Source organism: Octodon degus, unplaced genomic scaffold (assembly GCF_000260255.1).
Source record: "Octodon degus isolate 3935 unplaced genomic scaffold, OctDeg1.0 scaffold00200, whole genome shotgun sequence".
In the NCBI taxonomy this organism is placed as follows: Eukaryota; Metazoa; Chordata; class Mammalia; order Rodentia; family Octodontidae; genus Octodon; species Octodon degus.
In genome coordinates, this window is record NW_004524776.1 from 899,482 (window position 1) to 916,544 (window position 17,063).

Genomic DNA, 17,063 nt, shown 5'->3' on the forward strand with positions numbered 1-17,063 from the left:
CCTATATTTCGTCTTCATACTTTTCTACTGGATGGTTAAGACCAAGGTAAAGCAGGACCTGTGCAACAAGAGTTGTAGCTTTTTGGTCTGTGCAGCATTGTTTTTGATTAACTATTAAGGAAGTCAAAATGACTAACTGGCAAATTATCTATTTGCTTATAGACATGAGAGTCTGAAAGAGTAGAGAGTATCAACTGACCTGGCACCTTAAAAGTAAAGAGTTGGAAGAAAATGGATGGAAGGAAGTTCAAAATTTACAACTGAGGTAAGGCTTTGGGGGAAGGGGTATCTCTGATCTAAGAGACAAGTTTGCAGGATGGGATAGGGATAGTGAACTAGCATATATATAGTAGTCATCTCTTCTAATACATTCACCTCAGAAGTACCTTCAGAGTTCCTTGAGAGTGGTGATTGGGTCTTGATGAGTTTCCTCAAAGGCTTAGTTGGTAAGTGCTCCATACATTTTATTGAATGTTGAATGAAAAAAATAAATTGTGATTACACTGCACATTAAAAATAGTCTGTTCAAGGCTGGCCAGATAGCTCAGCAGATTAAAGTGCCTGCTTAGGCAGACACAGAGGCTGGGGTTCGATTCCTGGCCTGCTGTGCCAGCCCTGCCCCAAGGGCACATTGAGACTGAGATTGAGACTGAGCGTGGTGGTGCGTGCCTGTAATCCCTAGTGCTTGGGAGGCTGAAAAGCAGGAAGGATCACTACAAGTCTGATCTGTGTAGTGAGACCCTGTAGACCCTGTACTAAATACATTAAAAAAGGTCTATTCATTATTGTTTCTCATTAAACATCAATTACAAGCAAAACAAGAACACCTGGTAATATCCTCCAAAATAGACAGTTAATGCTGTACCTGTCTAGGACAATCTCAAAGGTCTTTTAAAAAAATTGCTTGTAGGACCCTTTCTCATCAAGAGAAAGGTTGGCAATTTGAGGGTATCAAGGACATGTAAGATGGAGTGTGTGTATGGAGTTATGTCTCTTTTTATTCAAATAATTCATGTAAGGGCCGGCCAAATAGCTCAGCAGATTAAAGTATCTGCAAGAAGGCACAAGGGCCGGGGATTCGATGGAGATTGAGACTGGGGGTGGCGGCACTTGCCTATAATCCCAGCTCTTGAGAGGCTGTAAACAAGCAGATCACTACAAGTCCGATCTAGTAGTGAGACCCTGAACACCCTGTAGACCCTTCCCTAAAATACAAAAAAAAAAAAAAAAATTCATGTAGTTTTATTGAAATTATTATTATCACTTTTTTCTTTCTACAGTGCTGGAGGTCTAACCAAGGGCCTTGCAAACATGGGAGAGAAATGCTTTACTATTAATTACTTCTCCAGCCCATGAAATTTACATATCACAGAGATGAGTGACCAGGCATGGTCACTGATTCCCAGTGGAACTCTGTGTGTCCAACATCAGTACCATATCAGAGGGAGGGAGAAAAGTTCATTTGAAATTTTAACTTTTTGTGCATTAGGACTGAAATGATCTTTCCTTAATGAGGGGCCGCTGGGCATAAGCAAGGAGCCTAGGGTTGGCCGAGGAGAATGCCTATAGAGATACTTTCTCCTAATGAAGTACTTTTGGTAACCATTTTTAATTATATAAGAGATGTAACAAACTGATAGGTTAAGACTCTTTGTGCAGATAAGATTATTGCACTTGCTTAATGTGTACCTTACCCATCGTTTAAAACATGGGTCCTCATGCACATAATGTATCAGGTACTTAGTAAATTATTTTGCAGAAGTTGTGTATGTCTCAGTGTGTGTGTGTGTGTGTGTGTGTGTAAGTCTATGTGTAACCAGTACTCATTTGCCCCACTTTTAGACTTTTTAGGCTAAGGGAGGTGGGCAACTGTTAAGATGAGAAGATTTTAAAGCACAATTTTTGTTTTGTGGTGCTGAGCATGAAACCTAGTGTCTTGCACACAAGAGGCAAATGCAGTCATCACTGAACTACACCCCAGGCCTTAAAATACGTTTTAAGTTGCAAGACTGTACAAGGGTTCAGGACTCCGAGCACATCATAAAGACGAGCTGGGAAGGGGGTTATGTATATACACCCTCAGGATTTTACTATGTATTTTCACTTTTTCCTCAGGACCCTGGGCGGGGAGGCACACATAAACCTGAAGGGCACGCAGGTGGGTGCTGGTGCAAGGGCGCCCGCAGCCCTCACTGCAAGCGCTTGATTGGACACTGTGGACACCTGACTGCTCCGCCCTCCAGGGTCAGGTGCTTCCCAAGGAGCGCTAGAGAGGGTGTGTACTTAGAGGCGTTTTGGAATCCCCTCTCCCAGGATCCCCCGCGGCGGTGCCCAGCCCGCCGCGCGCGGAGGCGTACTCCAGGCTGGGAGGGCCGCCACGCCCTATGGCGCCCCGCCCACTAGATCCGGACGCGCCCCGTGCCGGGCCACGCCCCTTTCCCCCAGGCCCAGCGGCACCGCCCCTCGCTCCCAGCATGCCGTGCGTCAGCGGCGGCGCGGCGGGCGGAGCCGGGAGGCGGGGAAGCTGTGGCCGAGAGAGCGTGAGGAGGTACCGCCACCGACTCCTCGTCGTCCGCGTCCTCCTGGGCCCCAGCGTCGCGGGCCGCGCACGTCCCTGGAAGATACGTCTCCTCGCCTTCCTCCTCGTCCAGTCGCTCCGGCTTCCTCGTCTTGAGCTGCGGGCTCTGGCGGAACCCGGAACGGCCGTCCGCCTCCCCCGCCCTCTGCCGCCTCCTCCTCGGCTTCCTCCTCAGCCTCAGACCGGAGCGGAGTGTCGGCGGCGGCCGGTTTGGGCGGCGACTCGCGCTTCTTCGGGCGGCGGCGCTTGGCCATGTCGTGTCGGGGAAGGTAATGAGCCGCAGAGCCCCGGGGTCTCGGCTGAGCAGCGGCGGCGGCGGCGGCACCAAGTACCCGCGGAGCTGGAATGACTGGCAACCCAGGTGGGTGACCGGCGCCCAGCTCGCAGCCCCGACCTTCCCGGCCCCGCCTCGGGCCGGTTGAGGCCTAGGGCCGCGGTGCTGGGAGGCGCGGCCTAGGCCCTCCAGCTGCCGGGAGCCGGGCGCGGCTCCCTGGGTCTCCTCCCGCCCCGGCTGGGGAAGGAAGGCCGCAGGGAGGCGAGGCCTGATGCCTCCTTTCCCCGCGTTTCATTTCCCCGCGGGGGCTCTGCTTTAGGGGTTGGCTCGGGCAATGTGGAGGAGAAGATGGTCTGGCGCCGAGGACATTCCAGGGCCGCTGCCCTCCCTAGTGAAGTTTAGAGTCGAGTTGGGGTGTCCTGAGCGACCTGGATGCTCCATTTACTTCGTTACCCATTAACTTCCTTCGACCCTGTCACCCTTCCAGTTCCCATGTGAGGGACCTCCTTATCTGGGTTCCCTTCCTGGGACTCCCACGTGTTAATATTTTTTAAAAAGTGCTGGGAGTCTGACTTCAGGCATGGCATTAGTGGGATAGGAGATGAAATTGTGTTACTGTTAAATGGGCTCGACTCACACTGGTCCTGAGTTTTCCCCACAAGTTCAGTGATAGTCTCACTCCGAGGGACAGCGATTCATACCGGGGCCCTTGAGAGTGAAATTATTGGGCACTTTGGTGAATGTACCTGTAATGCAGAGAATTTGGCCTCAGGTCTTTTGGGACCTCTATGGGTTTGAATATATTTGGAATGTTTGGAGAAAAGATTGGAATATATTTGGAGTCACTTTAAAAAATACTGAAGGCAGTTTTGTCTTTTCGATTAATCGTCTAACAAACAGTAGTGTTTGGCTTTGGATTTAGTCTTACTGAGTAAGTGCTTAGTAATATTCAGATATGTGGAATTTAATCCACCGTGTAGAAGTCCCTAAATGTATGCGCATGTATATTTGATTAAAAGTTTTCATACTTTGGAACATACATTATCTAGAAACTGGCCAAATGTAAGCATGATTGTTGAGATGTCGCTTTGCTTCGTATTACTTCTCATATCAGCATTGTTTAAAAGTGAAGAATTTATTAAAATATTAGAATGTAATACTTTAAGATGATGGAAAGTCTACTCTTTAATAGTAATTATTAATTTAACAGTTAACATCTTTCTCATTTTGAGAACTGATGTATGTAACTAGACCGTTTTAAAGATTAACGCCCGACTCCAGATTTGAGATGTTAAAGTTAAGAACTGTGAAAGGTTTTTATTTTGTTTGCTTGTTTTTGGTGCTGAGGATTATATTGAGGGCTACACCTGCCTAGCAGCCCTTTTTTAATTTTTAATTTTGAGACAGGATCTCAAAGTTCCCAGGCTAGTCTGGAATTTGTGATCCTCCTGCTTTAGGCTGTAAGTGTTGAGATTACAGGTGTCTAGCACCTCACCTAGCTGAAAAAGTTAGTTTTGACTTGTCCTATACAAGTATTTGTAAATGCTTCAAATAAAATAAGCGTTATTGTCTGTAATCCATATGCTTAAGTTGCTTACATTTTTTTGAAATTGTGAAATTTGGTTTTAAGGATCAAATGTAGTAGGCATAAAATGAGAAATGAAATGGAATTTGACATTTGAGAGTGCTTTAACAATGGACTTTTCCATTACTTTTAGCGTTTTGACTTGCATACTTAAGTGAGTTTAGTACTGTAATCCTTTAGAGGACTAAAATGCCTTTACCAGGTAGTCCTACAGTTTGGGTGGGGGACTTGTAGTTGTAAATAAATGGAGTATCAGCTCAGCTGCAGCCGTGTGCTGGGGCATTTGACCTCAGGACTGAAAGGTATGAAGCAGAATGGCTTATAGTAAGGAATATGTGGGTGGGTTATTAATAAATGTTACCCATGTTATGTCTCTCAAGTATTTTGTTGGCTGCTTGAGTGGGTGGGGTGGGGTGGGGTGGGGCGGGGTGGGGATAGGGTTTTTGCTTTAGAGCTATGTGCTCTGTAATAAGAGTCTTAGAACTCAAAGCCTGAGATGCCTTTGGTTATCTGGAGTAATGGTTTAGGATGTTGGGAATATTTGATTTTCTTCTCTTGTAGAGGGAACAAAGAAGTATGGACTTCTTTGTAGCCATAATCTGATTTATTTGCAAGATAACAGTGATCAATTTACATAGCCAATAAAAATATCTTCAATGTTTGCTAAATCATAGGTTTTATACATTAAATTTGAGATTATTCTGTCCCTTCTCTTCAATAAGATGTCAGACTCCAGTTAAGTGACATAATGGAGATTGATTTTCTTGTTCAAGTGAAGGTTTATTTTTTTCGAAAATTTTCAAATGCAAGGAGATTTTCTTTTCTTTTTTATGTGGAACCAGGGATTGAACTCAGGCTCTTGCACTTGCCAGGCAAGTGCTTATTCTACTGAGCCATCTCCCTGGCCCCTCAAAAAGATTCTTTACAGTCCATCTGAATCATTTTGATTTTTTAAAACCTTTTTTTTCTTTTCTGTACCATTCCTTCTCTGATTTTCATTTTCTTTTTCTTTCTTTTTTGTTTTGTTTTGTTTTGCTTGACTTGGAGTTTTGAGAAAGTAGGATTTAAAAAAAAAAGTTTTGATTAGTCTCTTAATAATAGTTGGGAAACTGACAGTTGAGTCCATGGTGGCCACATAAGATACTTTTCACAGAGTGATAGGACATGTTCCAGGTGGTTGAATAATGGCATATGGTAACAGATAAAGCCCACTTCCACTAGAAACACACTTTTTAAGAATATTTATAATGGCGCTGATTTACGATTTTCCTTTTTATTCACTGTACTCTTTAACAGTTAGAATGGTTAGGCAAATGAGTGACAATATGTCAGTTTTATTGCTTTAGATCTTTGGAGCCCTTACAACTAAAATTAATGTTTTGGAACCCTTTGGAGACACTTGGAGAAACAAGTGTGTATCTTTTTATTACAAAGGATAACCTGATGTGTGAAGTTATATATTTGCTCTCTAAAAGGAGATTTATCACTGGCAACCTTTCATTTTCCAGCCTTTTTGGGAAAATACTTTAGTTGTAACAGGTGTCTTGGTTACTTTTCTACTGTTGCTGACACAAAATGTGCAGCACTCAAAATTAAGGGAGAAAAGGTTTGTTTAGCTCACAGTTTATGGAAGTCTGTAATCACCTGGCTCCAAGGCAGGGTGGCATGGCAGAGTGGCAGCAGTTAAAAAAGGGAAGAAGATGGCAAAACCAGCAAGAGCAAAAAAGGGGGGAAAGCAAGCCTTTTTTCCTCCCTTATATTGTATGTAGGCTACCTGCCTGCCCACACCTTCTCCTTGTCCCCCTCTTCACAGGCTCAGGATGTTTACAAATGGAGGACCCTGGACCTCTGCTGAATTACTTGGTTAGTGTGTCAACCACCACTACATCAGGCAGGACAGATCAGGATTTTGTTTGTTTATTGAGACAGGGTTTCCTAATGTAGTCCAGGTTGGCCTTGAACTTACTGTGTAGCTGGGGCTAGTCCTCCTGTCCTGCCTCAGCCTCCAGAATGCCTGTGTTCTTAGACTCTGGGAGATTGAAGCAGAAGAACAGAAAGTTACTCAACGCTCTGCAGGTTAGCTGTTTAGTGAGACACTCTCAAAAACAAATAAAGGTGGCCAGGGAGATGGCTCAGAATAAGCGCTTGCCTGGCAAGCACAAGGGCCTGAGTTCAATCCCCGGTTCCGCGAAAAAGAAAAAAAATCAAAAACAAATAAGGTTCATGAAATTAAAATAACATTTAAAAAACAAAAACGAGGCCTGGAATGTAGTTCAGGCTAACCTGCAAGCCCCCTGGAAAATAAAAGTTAACTGTTATAACTGTTGTACATTCTAATATTCTAGGGGCCAGGGAGATAACTCAGTAGAATAAGCGCCTGCCTGGCACGTGCAGGCAGGGTCCTGAATTCAGTCCCTGATACCGCAAAAAAAAGCACAATCAGGTACATTCTAGTATTCAGAATTCATACTGAGCGATAAAGGTTAATTCATCAAAGAAGATAAAGCATGTAGATCATCAGAAAAGTATGTTTTATTTTTATACAAGAGGGCCGGCCAGGTAGCTCAGCGGACTAAAGCATCTGCTTAGGCAGAGCACAGTGGCCAGAGTTTGATCCCCAGTGTGCTTTGCCAACCCCACCCCTGGGGTGCACTCGGCAGTTGAGACTGGATGTGGCGGAGTGTGCTTGTAATCCCAACACTTGGGGACTGAAAACAGGAGGTTCACTACTAGTCCATTCTATGTAGTTAAACCCTGCAGACCCTGTACCAAATACATAATATACATATGTATTTATATGTGGATATGTTAAGATTTTATTAGTTTGATAGATAACATTGGGTGTTTTGTGGTTCCCAAGTTTGCCTTTCTATAAACTCTTGATTGAGATAGGGTTTTGCAGCCAGGGATGCAGTTCCTGCTTGGCAAGTACAAGATCATGAGTTCAATTCCTCATACAAAAAAAAAAAAAAGATTTTACTAACACTAGCTTCAAACATGTGATCTCCCTGCCTCAGTCTGAGACCTGGGATTACAGATTCACGTAACTGCCTGCTTCTAGACTGTTAAAATTTTATGTATTTGTGATCAGATCCATGGCCTCACACATGCTAGGACTTTTAAATGGGTGAAACTATATATTGCAGATAACTTCTACTTTTGTAGAATGTAGACAGATCAAAGTTCTCAGTAATATGAACACTGTATCTTAATTTTTCATATGACCAGGATAGAAATATAGTGAAGTTACAAGAGCCAGATACTATTATGTCTGATATTAAAAATTGGAGATTTGAAATCCGTGAAACCATTATCTTCTATTCAGCCTTGTATGAGTTTTTATTTTCTGATGTCTAGCATTGTGAAATAAAGATTAAAATTAAACAGAGTTACATATATCATAGGTATAAATAGAATCTTAATAGAATTTAAGTGTGTGGGGGGGCAGAATCTCAGTTGATCAGGCTGGCCTATAATTCCAGAGTTCAGACGATCCTCTTGCTTTTCCTTACCTGGTAGCTGGGACTGCAGGCATGTGCCACCATCCCCTGCTGGATACTAATTCTACCAGTTATGTACCACATTGTTTTAAAAAATATTTTTATTGGGGCCGGGGAGATGGCTCAGTGGAATAAGCGCTTCCCTGGCAAGTGCAAGGGCCTGAGTTCAATCCCCGGTTCTGCAAAAATAAATAAATAAATAAATAAATAAATATTTTTATTATGTTGTTATTTATTTGATACAAGGTCCTGCTAATGTAGTTCAAACTCAAGTGATCCTCCTGTCTCAGCCTCCCTAGTGCTGGAATTACAACATGCCAGTTTTGGGCTGGCTAGGGGCCAGCACAGTGTGGTATCAGGGATCAAACTTGGGTCCTTGCACTTGCCAGGTATGTGCTTAGACCACCAAGCTATCTCCCCACTCCAGTACCACAGATTTCTAATTATGCTAAGGAAGGAGGGTTTTCAAAAAGCTTATGTTCATGATTGTTTAATTTTGGAGGGTAATGTATAATTACAGTTTTACTATAAAACTATTTCTTACGAAATGTGAAAGTTACTCTTTAAATTGAGTCTTCCCCTATTCCGTTTTAGTTCAGTTTCAGCTTTTTTTTTTTTCAAAAAAAAAAAAAGATTATGAAGGGCCAGCCAGATAGTTCAGTGGATTAAAGCTCCTGCTTAGGCAGACATGGGCTGGGATTTGATCCAGCCCTGCCCCTGGGGCACGCTGAGACAAGCGATTGAGACCAGGGGATTCAGACCAAGTGTGGTGGCACACGCCTGTAATCCTAGTGCTTTGGAGGCTGAAAACTGGAGAACCACTAGAAGTCTGATCTGTGTAGTGAGACCCTGTAGACCCTGTACTGTACTAAATTAAAAAAAAAAGATTATGAAACACTCTTATTCAGTGAAAAAGTTCTAAGCAGTATTGGTGCTTCAGTTATAACCCAAAACCACTGTCTTTAAGAAATTACAGGCTAGTATAGGAAATAAGAAAGGGTTTTTTAAATGGCAAAAAGTATGACTATTATATTATAATTCTTGGTATATTTATTTTTGTATATTCAAGAAAAGCCATACAGTTGGGGGGATATGAGTAATAAAACCAGTCTACATGTTTTGACAGTAAATAAACTCCAAAAAAGTAGAAGAAAATAAGGATATAGCAAAATACAAGTTTTCATTTGTAAAAAATTCTTAGCTTGGTTAAAGGGCTAGGGTGTATGAGGAGTAATACAAATAAGGAGTGAAGCTCAAGACTGGAGTGAAACCATATTGTAGGCCTTGAATCATAGAAGAAAGTATTTGGAGTGACTTTAGGGACTCATTGAAGTTTTGCCAGCAGGGAAGTGACATAATTTAGGAAGACTGAATCTAGTTGCTTGGTGTGTGTGTAACCTTAATAGTGATAACTTGACAGTGTAGACAAGAGATTGCTAAAGACCTGAGTACTGTATTCTAATTATAACTCAGTATTTAAATTCAGACAAAAGTATTCAAGTCAATATGTGGGAATTTCCACAAACAGAAGCCCTTTGTTAGGTGTTGCTTGAGGTGATCACTGCAGTGTTATTTTTCATCTGTTCAAAATTCAGTTCACCTTTGTGCACGTAAGTGAAATGTTACACAAATGGAGCATGCCTATGGTGTCTTTTGGTAACATTGAATTACCACTTTTTTTTTTTTAAGACAAGGTTCTTGCTGTGTTTAGGCTGGCCTTTGACTGTATAGCCCAGGCTGCAGTCCTTCTGCCTCAGCTTCTGGTTGTGGTGGAATTACAGGTGTGCGTGCACCCCCACAAGCCCTCTTGTGACCAGCTCTGCGCGCCTGGGGGGCACGGTGTGTGCTGTTGGGGATCGAAGTCAAGTCTCTGGGCTTGCCTAAGCAGGCGCTTACTCAGCAGAGCGATCTCTCTGGCCCTCTTTCATTTTGTTTCCTTTCATTTGTTTTTTTCAGGCCACGGATGTCTTTTTCTCCTGTCCCCTTCCTTCCCCTTCCCTACCTTCCCCCCCCCCTTTTTTTTTTTTTTGAGAGCAGGTCTCACTTTGCAATTCACGCTCCTTTTTTTCCCCATCCTAATGCTGCCTAACCTAAATTTCTGAAGTTCTGTTCATTGGGGCTTTATTATAGGTATTTGTTTCAAGTCTTGCATGTTACTGTTTTGATTACCTGTCTTTGGCAATCATAGTTTTCCCAGAGACTGTTTTGGTTTTAGAACTATAAAATAAAATATACCTCTTGTGTAGAGGTGTAGGCAGATTATAGAAATAATTGTGGTTTAATTTTTTATGAAATAGTCTAATTATGTACTTTTTCAAATGTTGAGTTTTAGCTATATTTAGAGTTTGCTCATGCAGATACTTGGTTTTAAGTTAGTCTGTTCCATCTTGTATATTGTATACCTAAGTTGAAATCTCTTTGAATTTCATTGTGATACTTGAGATATTTACTTACTTGATACTTGAGATATTTACTTACTCTTAATTCACTTTAGTGAATATTGAAAAATACATTCACTTTCTTTAATTATGACCTCAGTCAAGTGACAGGTACACAGTTGACTTTTTAGTTGAAAACAGCCCCTTTCTAAAATTATGGCCAGCAGTTCATGGGTAAGCCTTGGATCTTTTGTAGAAAGGAAGTCTTTGAATATTGTCTTATGATTTATCAGTATATAGTTGATGAGGATTGATAATAATCTCTTCAGTGTATTTCTATTTTTCTAAGTTACAGGACAGTGGACCTCTCTTCACCCTTGAGATACCCACTGTGGCTTTACTCTGCTTTTCATGCTGTCTTGTATCTAAATTTACACATATTTTTAGCCCTACCCTCCTACTCTGCCTTCTGTGAATTTTCTCCTTTCCAAATTTTGTAATGGATTTCCTGGTGAGATTGAACGTTTGCTTATCACTTCAGTTATCCATTTTGTTCCTCCAGCTAGTTAGGTTCCTGAGAGCTAAAACTGAGTCCTTCTCCTCTCCTATTTTGGTATCTTTAATTGCTCAAATGTACCCCCCCCCATTCCTGCCGTAGGGTCTTTGCTTACACTCTTCTGTGCAGTGGTGGCTGTAGCTGCTGTGAAACTTTGCTTTTCTTGAAGTGCTTGACTTGGCTGCTGTCGGGTTGCCTTGGTGTAGAATGTGTCATTCTGAGCTAGAGAAGCAGCCTTCTGCAGAACTTTATACTGGGTTTTCTGTTTGAAAATTTCGTATGCATATTCTACAATGAAACATAATCTTGTGTGGATTTTAACATAGTGCTGTATCCTTTTTTACTCTTGTGCTTCAGTCGTGTATATTTGAGTGCTTTTCTTCAAGTGAATACAGTATATGTGTTCATCAGTATCTGGGCAGGGATGTGTTCCAAGACTTTTCTTGGATACTTAAGTCTCGGAGATGCTCAAGTCACAAAAACATAATGGAGTATGGTATTTGCACATTAACTACTCGCATCCTCCAGTAAGTTTACCTGATAAATTCAGTATAAGTGCTGTGTAAATAATTGCTTGGCTATATTGTTTAGGGAATAATGACCAGAAGAGCACTACATGTTTAGTACAGGTGCAGTATTTTTCTTGATCATGGATTTGTTTTGTTTTTTGCTGAACCGGGGACTGAACTCAAGCCTTTGCACCTGCCAGGCAAGTGTTTATTCTACTGAGCTATCTCCCCAGTTCCTTAGATCATGGATTTGTGAACCAGGAGTTTTGTTTGCTCTAGTGTGTACAACATTCTTACTAAGCTGCTTAATACTGCTCTGCATTGTGAGGGGAACTGTTCTGTTTGTAGCAGGCTGATTAGCCTGAAGCAGCACCTTAAACACAGTGATTGGGCAGGTTCAAAGAGGCATTGTTCTGATGGACTAAGGTGGCCAGATCTTTTGGAATATGGGAGCCGGGGAGATGGCTCATAGAATAAGCGCTTCCCTGGCAAGCACAAGGGCCTGAGTTCAGTCCGCGGTTGTGCCAAAAGAGAGAGAGAGAGAGAGAGAGAGAGAGAGAGAGAGAGAGAGGAAGGAAATGTACATGGAGATTCATAGGTTTTATCCATCTTGAAAAACACTTTGTTTGCATATGTAAAGTTCTTTCATACATTGGCTTAGCCCAGTTCTAGTGTATCTATATTAAAATTACTTAATCTGATCTCTGAAAAGTTAAGTTCTGGGTTCTGGTTTCTGATGTTTGCTTAAAACGTCTGGGAGAAACTTCTTAACAGTAGCACACTTCAGTGATTGGCAGAATAAAACCTAAAAATCATAGAATGAGCAGATTTCTTTGTAAATTATTCTTTTATATTTATCTTAACACCGTTCCAAAAATGATACTGAATTCTTGTTAGAAACTATTCCTTTAGAGGTTAATGTTCCTATTCATATTATGCATGGTATGTGTAGGACCTTGACTCTTCGAATTAGATGAGTAGAATCATCCAAATATGATTATCAGTACCATACAGAATTAACACATATTTAACAGAAAAGAAAACATCTTGGAACTTTTTTCCTAAAAAGATTGATTGCATTTCTTGCTTGTCTTTGTTCTTTGAAGAAATGTGAAGACAGATGAAAATGTAACAGAAATGTTCCCCAGCAACAGCCTTATGAAACTGGAGATAGTGTTTATCCATTGGTCAGGTTTAAAGGACTCTTGTCTTCTAAAAGGAATCAGATTGTATTGTTTTTGAAGGCCTTTAGTTAGGATTCTATTAAAAATGATTGTCATTGTTTGAGCTATCAGTAGCATTTTAATATGTGATACTGACCTTTTTTTTGACAATACTTTAACTTATTATGATTGTAATAAAGGGTCTTTGGGTATAGAGTGTCCTCTAAATAGTGACAGTCCAGCACAAGGACCTTCTTGACTTTTAAATCTTGCTGAAGATGTAAAAATTGTTATTATTCTTGTCCCCACACCAAGGCTAAAACCAGGGGCCACCATATTGAACTAAAACTACTGTCTTTTTTTCCTTTTTTTGGAAATTGGGTCTCATTAAGTTTTTTGGACTGGGCTCCCAATTTGAGATCCTCCTGTTCAACCTCCCAAAGTAGGGGAAATTAAAGCCCTGCACCATCATACCTGCTTTAAGTTAGTCTTTTTAATTGATGTCATACTGTACACATTTATGGGGTACAATGTAATATTTTGATATATATGCACAATGTGTATAATATGGAAGGAACAAGTCAAGCTAGTTCTTACATTCATCGCCTTCTTAATTCTTTTTTTTTTTTTTTGTCGCCTTCTTAATTCTGTGATGAGAGATTTGTTTGTTTTTTTATAATTTAAATTTGCCATTTTGCCCATGATGTTAGGATGATAACCATTGCTAGGTACAGACGTCTGGTGTCAGGGTAGGTTTTATTCTCTGGCCACATAAAATTAAGGTCTTCAGTGTCTTTGGTAAATAATTGGCTCTTGATAAAACTTTTGAGATCTTCAAGAAAAGTAATGTACTCTTGATGTTCCAGGGCTGTGCTGAGCTCCACTAACTCATCTGCAAAGGTGTTGTCCACTCCTCAGTCAGTCAGGAAATCCTTTAGGTGGTCGTACAAGGTCCAGTCCAGGGAATCTGTGTTAAGTGTATAATTAGCATCCTTCCATTCAGATTCGTCTGTGGCCTGAAAGCTAACTTCCTTGATAGAGAAAATGTCACTGTCAGCCTCTTCTCCAATCTCGTCCTCTGAATAGTGACAGTCCAGTACAAGGGCCTTCTTGCCATCACTCTTGGTTACGTCTACCACAAAATTGGGAGTTGATGTCAGTTCAGGCTCCTGTTCTTCACTCTTTTGCACTCTGAGGACTGCTCAATAATCTAAATTTGGTAGGATGCTATTGTTCATGTTGAAAATGACAGTGATCTTTTTCCCAGCAACTTTCTGCACTAATTTAGCTTCTGTCCCATCCACTTCCAGCTCCCAGCCCCCAGCCCCCAGACATCTTGGAAAGGAAGTTATGCTTCTGCATTTGTTTTTCCTCTTTAATTTCATCAGTAAGAAATTCAACAAAAGCTTTGTCTCCTTCGGTGTGCAGTGCTCCGAGGCCGCAGGCGCATGGCCTGGTAGGCTACAAGAGGCGAGGTCAGTGCAGCGATCCTGCGCTCACTGACAGCAGCCCAGAGTCAGGGGCTTGGCCTGGGCGATGTGGAGGCCTAAGACCGCGGACCCCCAGAGCGCAGGGCAGGTGGCGTTATAGGGGAAACATCGCAAAGGTGGCTACGGCAGAGATGCACACGTGCAAGTGCAAAGATCTACCAGGACCCGTGGTGAGAGATTTGAAGTTTACTTATATTGAAATATACACTGTTTTGATTAAAAAATTATTTTGATGTAGTACTGGAGATTGAACTCAGGGTGTTTGCACTGAGTTACAATTGCTGCCCTTATTTTTGCTTTGAGACAGGGTCTCACTTGGTTGCTCAGGCCAGGCTTGAACCTGTTGTCTTACTCAGCCTCCTTGAGTGCTGAGATTATAGGCTTGTGTTACCATGCTCAGTTTACAGTACATTATTACAGACTATAATCAGCCTGCTGTGCATTTGTAATAGATCTGGGAAGTTATTCCTTCTCTCTGTGAAGCTTTTGTTCTTTAATCAGCAGTTTACATTTTCTCCCACTTATCGTTAGTCCACGTAAAAGTCTGCTTGCTGCTGGTAGCACATGCCTGTAATCTCAGCACTTGAGAGGCTGAGGCAGGAGGATCACCATGCTTAAGAATGTATTTGCTTTCTTATCAGGGTATTTTCAGGTGTACATTTTGCTGAGTGGAAATGTGGGCATGTTTTTGTATTCTTCATAGATACTTAGAAGAGGTAGGTGTCATGAAAGTCATGGGCAGACAAGTCTTGTTTGTGTTATACTAGCTGTCTCTAGGAGGACATAATTCTTGTGATAGGAATTAATAAGGTTTGGAGAATTACTTTCAAAATTGTTACAGTGCTACACAAATACTTCTTGAGTTACTCTAGCTGAATCATATTTTAAATATCTTCGCCTGTGTTTTGAGGCAAGGTCTTCCTTTGTTGCCAGGACTCAAGGTGTCCTCCTGCATCAGTCTTCTGAGGGCTGGGATGCACATGTGTCTGTCTTTTTTTTTTTTTCCTTCAAAAATTTTTAGAAGTTTCTATGCACACAGAAACCTTTTTTTTTTTTTTTTTTCTCCCCTCAGGATGAGGGAATGTAATGTAACAAAAATTCATAAAACTTGTGTCAAGTCTTAAAGGACATATGGAATGGAAGCTTAATAATTACTAAACGTATGGCACATGACATTCATATTGCTTATATCTTTTCTCTCAGTGGCATGAATAGAATTAATTGCTCTTTAACACAGTGGTTCTATCTCTGCATTTCCTCATGTACTTCCATTAAGCGATTTGGCTAATAAGGAATTTCAGCATAGATATGGATTATCCCACCCTCATCTGTATTTATTCACGCTTTTGGTATTTTGGTTTTTCTTTTTCTTTCTTTTTTTCTTTTTTTTTTTTTCCAGTTTTTGGCAGAACTGGGGATTGAACTCGGGTCCTTGTGCTTGCCTGGGAAGCACTTATTCCATTGAGCTATTTCCTCAGCCCCCATTTTATTCATACTTTTAAGAACCTACTACCAGCTGAAATTATAAGTTGACAAAAATAATTTAATGCTTGTGACTATTGAGATATATTGAAAGGCACTCACAATTGCAGTTAGAAAGGTAGGTTAAAAGATAACTTGTTTTTTGCTTAACTTTATGTACAGTTAGAATTTAAGAACTAACAGCTGAGGGCTGGCCAGATAGCTCAGCAGACTAAAGTGCCTGCTTAGGCAGATGCAGGGACCAGAGCCTGATTCCTAGTGTGCTGTGCCGGCCCCAACCCCAGGACATGCTGAGATAGCGACTAAGACTGGGTGAGGTGGCATGCACCTGTAATCCCAGTGCTTGGGAGGCTGAAAACAAGAGGATCACTATGAGTCCAATCTGTGTAGTGAGACCCTATAGGCCCTGTACTAAAATACATTTTAAAAAAAGAACAGCTGAGTGTTGTTTTCTCCTGTAGTCCAGTGTGTCTATGTGCATTTAACTTTAACTGTTTTAAAGGATTAGGAAGAATGCTAGAATCATGGGAAGAGGTTATACAGAGAAAAACAAACTGGACAGCAACAATTACTGATGTCACTTGCACTTGGTCATTGAGGACCCACATTGGTCCAGGATGAGGTATTTGGGGAAGTATTAAAAATACTTCAGTATAATAGAACTCAAATCTGATTAAAGTGTGTCTTGGATAAAATTAGACCTACCTGGCCCCCCGTACCCCTAAAAGGATGGGGTTTGTATAGACTTTGTAGCTACACATTGAACCCCAGGACTTTGTGCTGAGCTCCTTTTCGGTTTTTTTATTTTGAGACCTGCCTTTGCACAGTGCTAGAGTCTCACTAATCTCTAAGCTGGGCTTGACTTGGGGATCTTCTTCAGCCACCCAGAATGTTGAAATTACAAATGTGTACCAGCACACCTGAATTTAATAGTTTTATTTATTTATTTATTTATTTATTGCGGAACTGGCGATTAAACTCAGGCCCTTGTGCTTGCCAGGGAAGTGCTTATTCCACTGAGCCATCTCCCCGGCCCCAATAGTTTTAATTTATGTTTTAATTGTACACACTTGGGGTGCAATATATTATTTTGCTGTATGTATAGAATGTAGAAGGATAAAAAGCTAACAACATTCACACCTAATACTATTGTTAGTTTTTGAAATTAAGACTTTGATTTTCTTTCTTTCTTTCTTTCTTTTTTTTTTTTTTTTTTTTTTTGTGCCAAGTACTGGGGACTGAACTCAGGGTTTTTGCATCTGAGCTACATCCCCAGTCCATTTTGGTTTTCTATTTTGTGACAGGGTCTTGCTATATTACCTTTTAGCCCAGGCTGTGCTATTCTCTTGCCTCAGCGCTCTCAGAGTAATAAGGTTATACTTCATAGCTTTAAAGTAACTTGATGATGTTTTTTTCCATAAATTTATTGAGAAACAAATAGCAGTGAGACAGTTTCAAACCAAATTGGTAGGATAGTTTCAATAATTAACACATTGTATACATTCTTCCTAGTGGTTAATTGCTGTACAAGATGCGGACATGATATCC

At 41.2% G+C, this 17,063-nt stretch overlaps 1 protein-coding gene and 1 pseudogene across 4 annotated transcripts in view; one reads left to right on the forward strand and one right to left on the reverse strand.

Annotated features, from left to right (window-relative positions):
* Positions 1–2,479: 2,479 nt before the first annotated feature.
* The window catches only part of Smg1 (SMG1, nonsense mediated mRNA decay associated PI3K related kinase), a 103,352-nt gene continuing 88,768 nt past the window's right edge, over positions 2,480–17,063 (forward strand). For 2 of the 4 annotated variants that reach the window (XM_023704659.1, XM_004644488.3), the window contains exon 1: positions 2,480–2,939. In XM_023704659.1, the coding sequence (XP_023560427.1) occupies positions 2,851–2,939 (89 nt within the window). In that variant the 5' untranslated portion in view covers positions 2,480–2,850. The remainder of the gene's footprint in view (positions 2,940–17,063) is intronic. The other 2 variants (XM_023704662.1, XM_023704661.1) reach the window with 1 other exon arrangement.
* LOC105743981 lies at positions 13,224–16,276 on the reverse strand (annotated as a pseudogene).